A 13203-nucleotide genomic window follows, 5' to 3' on the forward strand; every position below is an offset into this window, starting at 1 on the left:
ACCGTAGGTCATCTCAGGTGGGGGGGGGGGGGGGTGCGCACCCCCTGACCCCTCCCCCTAGATCCATTCCTGCTTTATATCCTCGCTAGAGTTCGAAACATGGAATAACAACGTTAATCCGTCTTCAAAAGTCCAACTTTTGTGTTTTAATGAAACTTCACGCACTGTGAAGATCCAAAAGAAACTTCTTTAGCAGTTCTTTAATTTTACATGGTACTCAAAGATTTATTTGTTTTTTCAATATTCTTTTAAAAGAAATTGGGGATTTCTATAAACATCTCTGGAAGTGAGCATCTTGGGAATGAAAGGTTTGATTCAGCAAACTGACTATGTGTATCACTATATAACATAAAACCTTTATCAGCTAATTGTTGCTTTAATCTCTTAAGGTATAAACGCGGTCTGGATCCCGATCCGCAACTGTAAGGAGAAGAGAATAAAAATAAGCTTGAGATTGCGATTTCTATTCGTTAAAAGTTGTACCTGATACATGTATATATGAAGACACCGATTTCGTGCAGGATTTTCGCGAATTTGGTAAAGGTTGAACAACGAATTTTACAAGTGGGGTATGCAACGAAAGCGAAAAGTTGTGCCATACCCTTCTAATAATCTAATCCGCTTAAGAATGTTCCAAAAAAAGCAATCATCATTTGAAAATTAATATCTAGTAATCACGCGTTATAACTGAAAAGCTGCACTGGAAAACTATTTAGTTATCTTCACCACTACCTTTCGTCTCTAATGAAGAATTATAACGGATGTAAATGTATCATTAGTCTGATTAATGTCAGCCGTCTCCACTGCTATCAACCTTTTGGGTTATTTTACCCTAAGCTTTTCCACTGACATTTCCCTGTTTCGTTTACAGAGTTAGGGTACCCCAGGAGGAGAGTTGGCCGTGGTAATCCTTCTCGTCGAAGTGAAGGTTAATTCGTGCCAAAAAGAGTAGTCGCTATTGATACTAGAGACTCTTCTTAGACGTCTGAACGAAAAGGCGTCTTGCTCTATTTCAAACGGCTTAAACGTCTGAGACTAGTCGGTCAGAGGTCTATAAAGTGAGTCAATCTGGGTCAAGTTGTTCGAACGCCGATTAATAACCTTGATCCGGGGTTAAATTTTAACCTGGTTTTCTTTTTTCTTTTTATCAAAAGCCGCTCTCTCGGACAATTTTCTCTATTCTTTTTAGAGTATCCAATCATCAAATTGTAGGCCAAGTGAATTAAACTGAATTTGCTTCTTAAGCTTTCATATCCGAGTTCAAATTTCGCACTAAACCTTGGTTATCTTAACCCAGCTTCGAACATCCCGGCCCCGCAGACGTTCAAGTGTTCTGGCATTTAATGCATCTCGCTTATTTGACGTCGACGTATTAGACGTTCTCTAAAATATGTTGCCAGGCACCTCCCTTTGATGTAGAAAGGACCTTACACACTTTGATGGACCGCCTCGTCGACTCGTTTTCCGTTCAAAACCATTGCACACGATACTCATGATTCTCTGCAAGTGTAGAAAGTAAAATGCGCAGAAGTAACAGCAGTAAGGTACGCCAGGATTAGGATGGTGTTCGTATGAAAATGAGAAGACCCTCCTTGTTTTAGATTCACTTCATTTTGCTTCTTCCATCGTCGAACCATTTCATAAAAAAGTTCAGCTCCAATGGGGACTTCTACTTTCTTGAAACTGTTTAAAATGTTTCCAAGCCACTCACCCTTTTCTGCCACGACTGACGAGATTCTTCCTCACCTTCTTCTCCGATGGAAAAATAGTGATTGTAGAACTTTGAGCGTCATCTGAAAATTCAACCAGTACCTTCTGTTCTTGTAATTCTCGTTGGTGGTACTTCTTGACATAATCATACACTTCTGCTTCAAAACTGAGTAATATCGGTTTTGTTTGTTGTTCAATTCTCCAGAAAAGGATAGTAGGGTTTTACGTCCAACTGTTGTCGTTCAAGGACATGACTTCTTTTGATAACGGTCTCGACGCCTGAATCCAAAACAAGATAATTATTAAAGATGCGACCACATATTAAACACAATCGTGGTAAAAATCTCAGCTTTAGATTTCTTCCAGTTTAAGCTATCACAGTGTTCATGCATGCTCAATGTCAATTGTAGTCGGACACTTTGAAAAAGCCTCGGCAATACTGAGCCTCACCTTTTCCATCAAAATTTATATTTTCCCGAAAGAATAACCATTTTTCCTTCCGCTTATTGCGCAATGTGCAGAGAACATTTCTCTATAGAGGATTGAGAAGGAGAAGGAAGATGAGATGGGATAAAGTCTTCTGTCCACACGGTGACCAGCCTCCATCCTCCTCCGGTAGCAACAAATTACAGCCGTCATCTAAAAACAGCTTCCACAAACTTTTCAGTAAGTTCTAAATTTCTATTTAGTTCTACTTACTGGATGGATTCTCAAAATGCACCAAGACTTGGTCTTTTCCTATTCTTTCCACAAGGCTGACAGGGCCCCCTCCACTCCTTCTCATGTTTGCAAAGTAAAGAGCTATACTTTCATCCGACGTTTCCTTATGTCCTTTGACTTTAATGCAAGAACATACGGGCACGCGGTCCAATCGAACATGCTTCCCCTCCAGCCCTTTTCGGTCTTTGGTGACTTTGTCAAAAAGAACAACGAAGTCTGAAACAGAAACACGGAGGAAATTATATTTGTCAAGTAACAGTAGAGCAGCAGAACAAATATGCCCAGAAGTGTCATAAGTTATTTATAACTCAAACGTTTTTGCCCCAATTGACATTGAACGCCGGTATTACCTCTACTTTAATTTGCATTGTATTCTTGACAGTTATTCTGTGCTAACTAATTGTTGGTGGCTCCTCCTAAAATGTCTGTAATCAGCAGAGGATTTATTGAGGTTGAAAACATAATAGTGGAATTAATTAAACGCATCTTGGGCATCCCACTAACCAAAACCCTTTGCGCAACCATTCCCAGTCGCTGTCCAGAAAATCATGTCAGTGATCATGAGTCCGGGTATCTTTTTAGTATACACGTGTGCTCTTGTAGCTCGTTAATTATAAAGAATTTGTTCACAAATTTTACAGGAAATAAAACCTAAAAAGCTTTACTTTAGCCGGAAAAAGAAAAAATTGACCAACTACTCCCAAACTGAATGCATAGATCAAGGATAACACCGTAGTTTCAAAAGAAGGTATGCCCTTAAAACTTTGCTGCTGAAACTGTACCGCTTCACAAATGGACCAAAACACATAAAATCAAAAGTACGAGCAAATGTTAAGAAATAGAAAAAACCACTAACTTTCTTTTGGATAAATACATTCTTGATCGTTCACGAAAGAACAACAACAAAATAAAAGAAAACAAAAACAAGTAACGAACAATATATTTTTTTACCTTGTTCAAAATCAAAAACGGCCATTGCGTTGTTGTTGCAGCCCATGTACACCTCGGTCACGTCTACTTTGCTGAACTTCTCTAAATACAACCACAGAGAGTCTTTCGTAGTCTTTTCGTTAAGTCCTTGAACATGGACTTTTAGAGGGTCCAGTGGGACTTTTTTCTTTGGAGGCTGATTTATCACTTTAAGAGGTTTTTTATCAATGGTGTGTGGACCCTCACGAAGCCGCCGTAAATCTGCAATCATGAAAATACGTTAATAGTATAGTGTCATATCCATATCTCAACGCTATGAGATTTGTTCTTCCTAAGGATAGGGCAACATAACGGTCATGAAATCGCAAAAGGGGGGGGAGTAATCTTAAGAGCCTGGAGCCAATGCAATTGAAAGCAACTCAACTTCGTCCCCAGGTCTTCTCGGTTAACGGACCGGTCATTATTTATCACCGGGGAGGGGGCCCTTTCAATGTTACTTCACTGAAGTGATTCCCCCTAAAAACTTTTGATGACTTTCTCGATCCCCCCCCCCCCCCCCCCCCCTCAGATGTCTTCATTTTCCAAGCAAATTTGAGTGGTTCCCCGTCTGCATCCTTCCAAAGTTATCATCGATCCCCCCTTTTGGGTTCTCAGTTATGACTGATTCCCCCTTTTGTTCTCCCAAAAATCAAGTGATCCCCTCTAAAATCCTTCGGCCCCCCCCCCCCCCCGGCGATAAATAATGACCAGTCCCTAACGGTGCATTAACCTACTAGACTGAGAGCAGTCTCTCTTTTTGTTCAGATTTAGTAAGGGGAGTGCACGCGCGCGCGACCGTTGGGCGGCGAAGCCGAGAGACGCGAGAAACGAGGGCGGCAGCCTGAGAGGAAAACTATTTTGTCGTGCCTCTCCGTCTCGCGCCTTCAGCCACGTGCGTGGTCATTTGCGTGTCTCGGGCGTTTTGCTCGACGGACAAAGAAAAAAGAGAGACTGCTCGTAGTCTATTAACCTGCTAGGCGCTGCACTTTTGACGTCATCGGTTCATTAAACGCAAAATTCTTCCAAATTTGGTCATCAGTAGCTGGTTATGGTGAATTATGCATGTGCTTTTAGCCAATCAGAATCGTGGAAATGTTTTGAATGAGTAATAAAAGTAATTAAGCATTTCCTTAAATCGCAGTCAATGTCAATACTATGGACGGTACCTCTGGATCGTCTCGTGTTCTCGACTTAATTTGTCAAAAGATCTTAGTAGTTGAGAAACCCTGAAAACAATAAAACTTGCTAACATGACATTTAAGCGGAGTGCACGCGCGCTTGCGTTTATAGGGCAGGAAACAGTAAGAAAACGAGACAAAACTCTTTATAAGGTATGAATACTTCCGTAGCCGTGCATTTTAACCGTTCTACGATCTTAAGATAAATTTCCATACAAATCCTTATAATTTGCCTTCTAGTAGGCTGTTGTGATTCTGGGCGCCCTGTGATTTAAGCAAGAAAAAGACTGCGATAGCGAATTCTTCTGCTCAAATTCACTGTCGTTACATTTGGGAAGGATTAAGATGTCTCGCTCCAAGTTAAAATTCAAAGGAAGAGTAATTTGAACAGAAAAATTTGGATTAACATTTCACTTATCCGTTATCATAATTTCGTACACAAACTCACGACCCACCGAGGCCGTCCGCTCGCGATGTCAGTTTATCAAAAAAATGAACCGAAGGAAACTAGCTTTCGTGGACAAAAAATCGATCAAAAAAGAAGCTGAATAGCAACCTCTTCCTCTCAAAAAGTTTTCTGCGAAGTATTTTCGTGAAAACAAGCACCTTTCTCGCACTTTTACACATTTTTCAGTTCAATTTACTCATGTCACTCACAGCCAGCGCTATCTTTGAACTTTCCTGACTAGGTGTCATATGTGACTTCAGTGATACTTTCCTGCAATCTTGGGCTTGTACTACACTTCGTAGCACAAGGCGCAGAGGAGTTAATTGTGATGACAAATAAAGCGAAAATTTTACGGACGAACGGACGAGTCGCCTCGGTTTACTGTAGAATCTATTATGAACTTAACCTTTCAAACAGTCATGAGACCGTGTTACTAACCTGGTAAGATATTATCTATTATCATTCATTGTAAATCTTTCTTTGTTTTCATTGTCCGAGAACCCACCATGTGACCTGCAAATAACTGCCTACAAATAATGGTATTCTCATGAGCTATGTCGTCCAACTTTGTTTGGCGGCAAATAATTTTCTACCCATGCGTAAATGACACATAGCTTTCTCCTTCTTGCGATCGCTCTTGCGTGAAAATGGCAGATCGCTTCGCTTCTTGAAGATGTTCATTAAAAACCAAACTCGGTGATCGAATGATAAAACAATTATTAAACTCGGTTGTCGCAAAATATCGTGATTTTTCAGTGTCTCGCAGATCAATTATTTGCCTCAGCCTTCGGTTTCGGCTTATAAGATCTGCTCGCCACTGACAAATCACGACATTTCACTCAACCTCGTCCAATAATTGTTAATTACCATTCATTCGAAATATTTCCCCGTTTCTGATTGGTTAAAACAACACGCATAACTCACCATAACCAGCTGCTGTTGACCAAATTTGGAAAGAATTTTGTCATATTGGACCGATGACGTCAAAATGACGTTAAAAGTGCAGCCGGTTGCAGGCTATTGAACCGTTGATCGAGAAAACCTGGGGACGAGGTTGAGTTGTTTAGGTAGTTAGAACAAAATGGGGGAACTGTCGGCGGAACATTTTACTCCTTTCAAGGCGAACACCGAGATCTGCAGAATTCTTCATATCATACGAAAGTCTAATTCAATAATTACTAAATGCCCTGGAAAACCGCTGAAGGTAATAACTGTGGACCCTGCTGCGGACGAATAACTGCGACTAACATATAAGAAGACTATCTTTTTTCTTCTCGGCATTTTGTGCCTCGCGAAGCTTCCGAATGCGTCGCCCTTCGGGCGATGTTCGTTCCCACCGAGCATTAGATAATATTTTACCAGGTTAGTAACACGATCGCACGACTGTTTGAAAGGTCTAGTTCATAATAAATTCCATAGTAAACAGAGGCGACTCCTTCGTTCTGCAGTAAAATTTTCGTTTTACCGTAAAATTCTGAAAATAAACCCGTCCATGTATAAGCCCCTCCAAATATAAGCCCCCCAAACCGGTAACGCAAAAAACCCTCCGTTAAATCGCCCCCTTCAAATATAAGCCCCCCGGGGGCTTGTACTTGGAAAATTGCCCTCAAATACAAAGTAAAACAAAGCAAAAACGGTAAATTTACTTCCAAATATAAGGCTAGCCCAATCAATTTTGAAACGCAAATTTCCCTCCGTAGATAAGCCCCTCCGAATATAAGCACCTCCAAAAATAAGCCCCTCAAAAAGGGCCTTTGACAAAATATAAGCCCCGGTACTTATTTTCGGAATTTACGGTATTTGCCATCACAAATAACTCCTCTGCGCCCTGTGTTCGTAGCAGCCATTTTCCAAGACTGATATCATTATCATGGGGACTGTGGTGATACCCACTGATCGGATGTCAACATCGACGTCGTCGTATAATCTAAAGTACGTTATTTGTCCCCGCGAATCCCTTGTTTAAATCTTAAAAGTGTATATTTCGTCTACAATACCTTCAGTAAGTCCCTTGCCATTTGCTGTCGTGAGCAAAGAGTTAGTGAAAATTAATTCTCCAAGCACGTCGTTCATTGGCGATGATGCATCATTTGGAACGTACTTGACGTAAGGATAATTCAAATTGACTCGAAATTCCGAAGAAAGGTCCTGAAACCTTTTATCCAGTATTTCTTCCACGTTTAAAATCTCCAGTAGATTTTCTCGAGCGAGAACATCGCTGCTAAATACCAAGCTGTTGTCTATCTCCACGATTTTCTCATCTAAGCTGGACATCTGGACTGAAAATGTTTCTTGAAAAGAATTTTTGTGCTCGAGCAACTTTTTGGCCATAGCTGATTCATTCTGGCGAATGAACCTTATCCATTGTTCAGCGACTCGGTGAATTTCAGTCGTCGCTTCATCAATGCTTCCAAGCATCCTTACTCTTTTCTTCTCTGATGTTTGTTTTTGGTCTCTTAAACGAGTTGCAATTGCTTCAACGTCTTTCATTTTACTTGTTATGTCTAATTTTTTGTTTTCAAATCCTCGCTCGAGTGAAACTATGTTGTGGTTCCTGTCGTCACGGTGCTCGAGTATGGCGCAATCACGACAAATGCAAATGTTGCAGTTTTCACAGTAAAATCTTAGCTCATCCTTGTGTTTCTTACATACGTTGGATTTTCGGGCGTAATCTTGCACATCGCTTGACTCAAATTTTCCAATTTCCTTGACATGGTGGCCTTTAAACGACTTCCATTTGCTGTGGGTGCCAGCACATTCATCACACAAGAAGGTATTACAGTCAAAGCAATAAAACTTCAGATGCTTTTTCTCCTCACAGTTCCCACAATACGGCGAATCAGCTTCTTGTCCTGTACCACTATAAGCCTCTACAATCTCCACCATCTGTTTGTAGAAAAGATTGGATGGAAGGCTGTCAATGTTGCTGTTCGAACACTCGGTGATTTGACGACATGTCGGGCAACTTAGCTGTCCTTCGCGCTGCCTCCTCAACCAAGCTTCCAGACAATTCTTACAGAAAGTGTGGAGACATTTTAGAATTTTTGGTTCGTTGACTTCACTGAACAGCTCCTGGCACACGGAACATTCCAACTCCTTTTTAACGTCATCGAAAAAGCTCTTACCTTGAGCCATTGCTGAAGGTAATTAGTAAGACGATTGAAGCGAAGCGGTTCCTAGAAAAGCGGAAGTTTGATTTAACAAAATCGAATCTCACCAACACAATAGCCTGCAGTGCAGGCGTATTTTGGGTGGGCGAAACCTTGTTCGACTTGTGTTGTCGTAGCCGCCATCTTTGATTTTATGACAGTGGAAGATTGGGGAGAGTAGAAATAGTAACCCTTACGGAGGGCGCCCCATTTCCTCCTCTCTTCGGGAAGTTTCAACATGGCGCTTTCGTGAGCAAATTGCGCGCTCAAAGAAAACGCCTGCACTGCAGGCTACCCACACAAAGACCCTTACACAAAGACAAACAAAGACCCACACCTCGCGGTTGCGCACAAGTGTTGTTCCCAGGCTACCTTTTATGCTAATTACTGCTATAAGGGGCATGAATTTACTACACTTTACTACCAAAGCCTCACCCTGCCGTCTAGAAAAATAAAGGAAGGTGCTATATTCCTGAACAAATACATTTTTACTCAGTTGATGGAAAAAAACGTGGTGAGTTTTACCTGCTAAACATAGATTCTTAGATTCTCCAATTCTTGGCAAGGTCACCGGCTCACCGCAACTGCGCCTTGCTCCAATTACTGCAGGCCCATAACAATCCCTCCCATATGAGAGATAGACCACCAAACCGGGGACTATGTTCCCTACTCTTTACAAACAGAACTTATTTGCGCAAGGGTTGTGAGACGGGGTCTGCGGCCTTTATCTTCTGGTCCTTGTCCAAGAAGACTAGAAAGTCTAACCGTTTGCTTGAACCAACGGCCTGGCCCTTGCTAAAATCTACTATTAGCCAATGAAATAGTCGATGCAGCCTCTACTAAGTTCGAGAATTCAGTGGACACCCACTAGTTGCCACTTACGTGAATTTCTATAAGCTGAACCCCACACTTGCCACTTGTTAGTTTCTCTGGGGTGGCCGCTAGATAGAGGTTCGCCTGTTGTAAATAGCAATTGGCACTAAAGTAAGTATCAGTACTAGAAGTTCTCATTGAGAAGGGAAGTGCTGCCGTTAGTTGCGATGCGAATAGGACAAAGACAGTTTGTAGAACAGTTGAACATATGAATTCTTTCTTATTAAAGTCAATAACTTAGACTTGCTGGCATTATGAAACACTCAGAGCGTAATATAAAAAATGAACCGATCACGATGACAAAAATGCTTACATTCATATAACTCGCTAAGGTTTCAATACCATTTTGTAATTCATTTTAATAATTCACGAAATTCTAAAACAACTGCAGTGCTGATAGGCTGTTTCTTCATCGAACAATCATCGTACACAGGATCGATGAGATGAGTTGCCAAGGAATAACATAAAGGCCAAAACTTGTTTATTCACAGGTCAGGTAGATGTACAGCACATGCCGTTCACTTATGCAACTTACAATCCTGATTACCGAGATAACAATCTGTGTGACAAAAGAATACTCGCTATAACTAATCTTGAAACCTGAATAAAAAAATAAACCGAAAAATTGTTCTGTACATTAATTCTTGAACTGTTCTTACCGTTTAGGCCGTTTAAAAGACAGCAAGCATCCGATAAACTACGATATATTTCTGCACAGATCTTACATGAGAGCAAAACAAAATGGCGGATTGCTCCTAAGAGAAAAACAGGCGCGGCAGCTAAGCACTTGCTTAAGCAAACCGCTGACTGCACAGCGCTGCGGTCACGGATGACCATCGAACCATGAACCACGGAACCATTGAACGAAAAATCTCAAATCGCTCAAGAATATGGTCTGCTGCCGGCTGATGCCCGGCAGCAACGAGGCATTGTACTTGAATTATCAATTTCTAACTTTTCCGAGATGTCCAATAAATTAATTATATGCCATGCAAAAACTCAGAGACATCGTAACAAAAAGCAAAAATAATGTTTGTTGGAGGATCAAGAGCGTTCAGTTATTTTTTAACGTTTTACATTAATTGTGGATATGCGTTTGCTCTTTTTCCTTGATGTTAAGTCGCACTCTCGATTAAGCCCAAGAGAACCCTTCAAGCGAGGGTATGGAATTCTCATCAAATTCGAGCTCTGCTCTGAATGGGCATCGTCTCTCTCATCCCAGGTGCATATCGTCACTCCCCTTTTTAGCCAGATTGTAGAGATACCATACTTGATGTCTTAAGATAGACTGGCTTATTAGCACTAACATAATGAATTTATAGTAGTATCCAGGTCTTTTATGGGGTGAACGGATGCTTTTGTGGTTAAAAGTGTTCACAAAACTGAGGCACAAAGTTTGTTTGTTGAGTAAGCAAGGGGTGGCCTGTGTACAGCCGCCCCCTGCCCTCCCCTTCTCCGATTTTTTCTGAGGGGAGGGGACGGCTGTATACAGGCTACCAAGGGGTGTCTAAGTTAAACGTGGGGAGTGTACCTACTTTTTCCATATCCTTTTTACCGTCTTCTTCATACGCTAGCGTCGAAGAGGGTGAAAACGGAAAAGGGAAGTTGCTCAGAAAAATGAGGAAATTTTCAACTTTGCTGGTATTATTTAATAAAATGCTTACAATGGTACCAAAATACGTCTGGGCCGAGTTGTTCGCAGATGGGTTAAGATAACCCAGGTTTACTGCGAGATTTGAATTCAGATTTGAAAGCTTAAAAAGCATTTCAGTTTTATTTTTTTTTTGTCTACAAGTTGATGATTGGAAGCTCTAAAACTAACAGGGAAAATTATCCAAGAGAATGCTTTTGAACTGACAAGAAAAAGAAACCAGGGTTAATTTTAACCCCAGGTTAAGTGCTAATCGGCCTTCGAACAACTGGGCCCTGGATACTAACCAATGTAATTCTGTTTCCTAACGTTCTCGTTCTTTTTTTCTACGAAATAGTCGTTTCTATCAGTACTAGCATAATGAGCTTTCTAAAGCACTTCACTCTCTTCTCCTTTTTTGGGCCTGGGCAAGTGAACGGGAAAACAAACTCTTCCGGGAGAATAGCGGTAGTAAGTAAGAAAGGTATGTTTAGGCCGCCAGAACGTTAAAGAGTGTCCGGCTTCACTAAGAAGTTTAGTTTACAAGGCGAGTGGAGTAAACAAAAATAGGATTGGAGTATACCAGGATAATTTCACTTTTGAGTCACTCTTTAAATCGTCATCCTCAATTCAGTGCCAAGTTGATATTGAATGTTTATACCTTACATGTACATGTTTCACGCGTCTATGGAACATTAAATTTAGCCCAGTCAAAGGCGAAAGAGGGTCATACACAAAGGTGTTCGAAAAACTTTAGGCTGTTATTTTTATTTCGGTTACTAGTGACATTTAACTGAAACTTCACTTAGCAAAAGAAAGAACATCTTTGGCTTACCTTACATGAGTTAGTAGGACTAGTTTTCAATTGTTATCGTAAGTAATCACTGTAGTCAATCAGAATACGCACACAGAGCAAGGTCACCTGTCAGATCCCCAAGAAAAAAATGCACGTAGCAGCTGGTGCCAAGGGCGGGAAAATGCGTGCGTGCAAGTTACAAGAGGTTTTAGATTTGCTCCCGATTGGCTGAGAAAGTGGCGCGAGAATTTTTCTGGCCAATCGCAGAGCCTGAAACTACAAAAGAATCAATGAAGGTATATAGTCACGAGATCACTTTCTTGCACTCAATAGAACACTGCTTTAATCCACGTTACATTCAAGTACGATACTTATAACAATTATTGGACGAGGTTCAGCAAAATATTGCGATTTGTCAGGGGCAAGCAGATCAATTATGTATTTTCCGAAGCCAAAGGCTGAGGCAAATAATTGATCTGCGAGACACTGACAAATCACGGTATTTGCGATAACCGAGTTCAATAATTGTTTTATCATTTGTTCACCGTGTTTGTTTTTAATGAATATCTTCGGGAAAGGCCAGCGAAGCGATCTGCCATTTTCACGTAAGAGCGATCGCATGGACGGAGAAAAGCGTGCTTTCATTTACGCATGAGCAGAATATTATTTGCAGCCAAACACAGCTGGACGACATTGCACACGAGCAGGCCATTATTTATAGGCAGTTATTTGCAGCTCACGCGGTGGACTCTCAGCCAATGAAAAAAAAAAAATTTCCATCTAATAATGATACGTATTTCATTATCTCGGCATTACTTGCGGGAATCTCGATGAAAAAAAGGCAGATGATAATTGTTCTTAAAAATGAGATGCGGCATACATACTGAATCTATTAACATAAAAATCGTTGTTAACCGCGCTTTACCTATTAGGAAAATTTTCCTTCTTGCTTCTAATATTAAATCTTCAGTTATTTTACTCAGCTTTAGGTTACCTCGACAGAGGTGACTACCTTTTAGAGGAGCCATGAAGCGTCTTTAGAATTACAAATTATCTTTTAACAGGGGATTAAACGCATGTCACCATTCTTGAGCTAAAAGTACCTTCGGGTGAAAAAGTAACCTTAGGAGATCTTGGGATGGCTGAAGTTCGATCAAAGACCTACGAAGGTAACTACTCAAAAAAGTGGTTGATTACTTACCTAATGAAAATACAGAAAAAAGAAAACAGTAGAAAAGCAAATCTGCTTCACATAACTGATACCTCAAGCTAGAGAATAACACTTCAACCGGCTAAAGAATAAGAAGAGTCTACAAAAAGGCGTACAACCCCTTAAGATTTGTGGAGGCGGTCATCCTCCCCCCCCCCCCCCCCCCCCAACCTGGCCAAAAAAAATTATAATAGTAAGTAAATAACGGCTAAATCGCCCCGAAACCGATACGTTTTGTTCAAAATATATATATATACATCAGGAGCCTATAACCCGGAGCAAGCTACTCCCATACTAGGCCTATGTCACGGCGTGTTCACAGACTAGTTTATTTTTAGACACATTTTATGTCACTTTTCCCCGCGAAAATAGAACCTCCATCATGTCAATGAGAACATTCGAAGTATAAGATATCAAAATGGAAAACTAAACGTTATTAAAAGGCAAAAAAACCCTCATTTTCAGGTATGTGGGTTTTTTTAACTGGTTGTTTGCGTAATTTAAAAGATTTTCACAATTC

At 40.8% G+C, this 13203-nt stretch overlaps 1 protein-coding gene across 1 annotated transcript; it reads right to left on the minus strand.

Moving 5' to 3' along the window:
- Positions 1 to 1559: 1559 nt before the first annotated feature.
- On the minus strand, positions 1560 to 8240 carry LOC140927392 (E3 ubiquitin-protein ligase TRIM71-like). Its single transcript, XM_073377033.1, has 4 exons — positions 7023 to 8240; positions 3382 to 3621; positions 2410 to 2646; positions 1560 to 1989 (listed from the first exon to the last, which is right to left on the minus strand). Exons 1-4 carry the CDS (start codon positions 8158 to 8160, stop codon positions 1904 to 1906), a joined length of 1701 nt encoding a protein of 566 aa, XP_073233134.1. The 5' UTR covers positions 8161 to 8240; the 3' UTR covers positions 1560 to 1903.
- Positions 8241 to 13203: the final 4963 nt, after the last annotated feature.

Source organism: Porites lutea, chromosome 2, assembly GCF_958299795.1.
Source record: "Porites lutea chromosome 2, jaPorLute2.1, whole genome shotgun sequence".
In the NCBI taxonomy this organism is placed as follows: Eukaryota; Metazoa; Cnidaria; class Anthozoa; order Scleractinia; family Poritidae; genus Porites; species Porites lutea.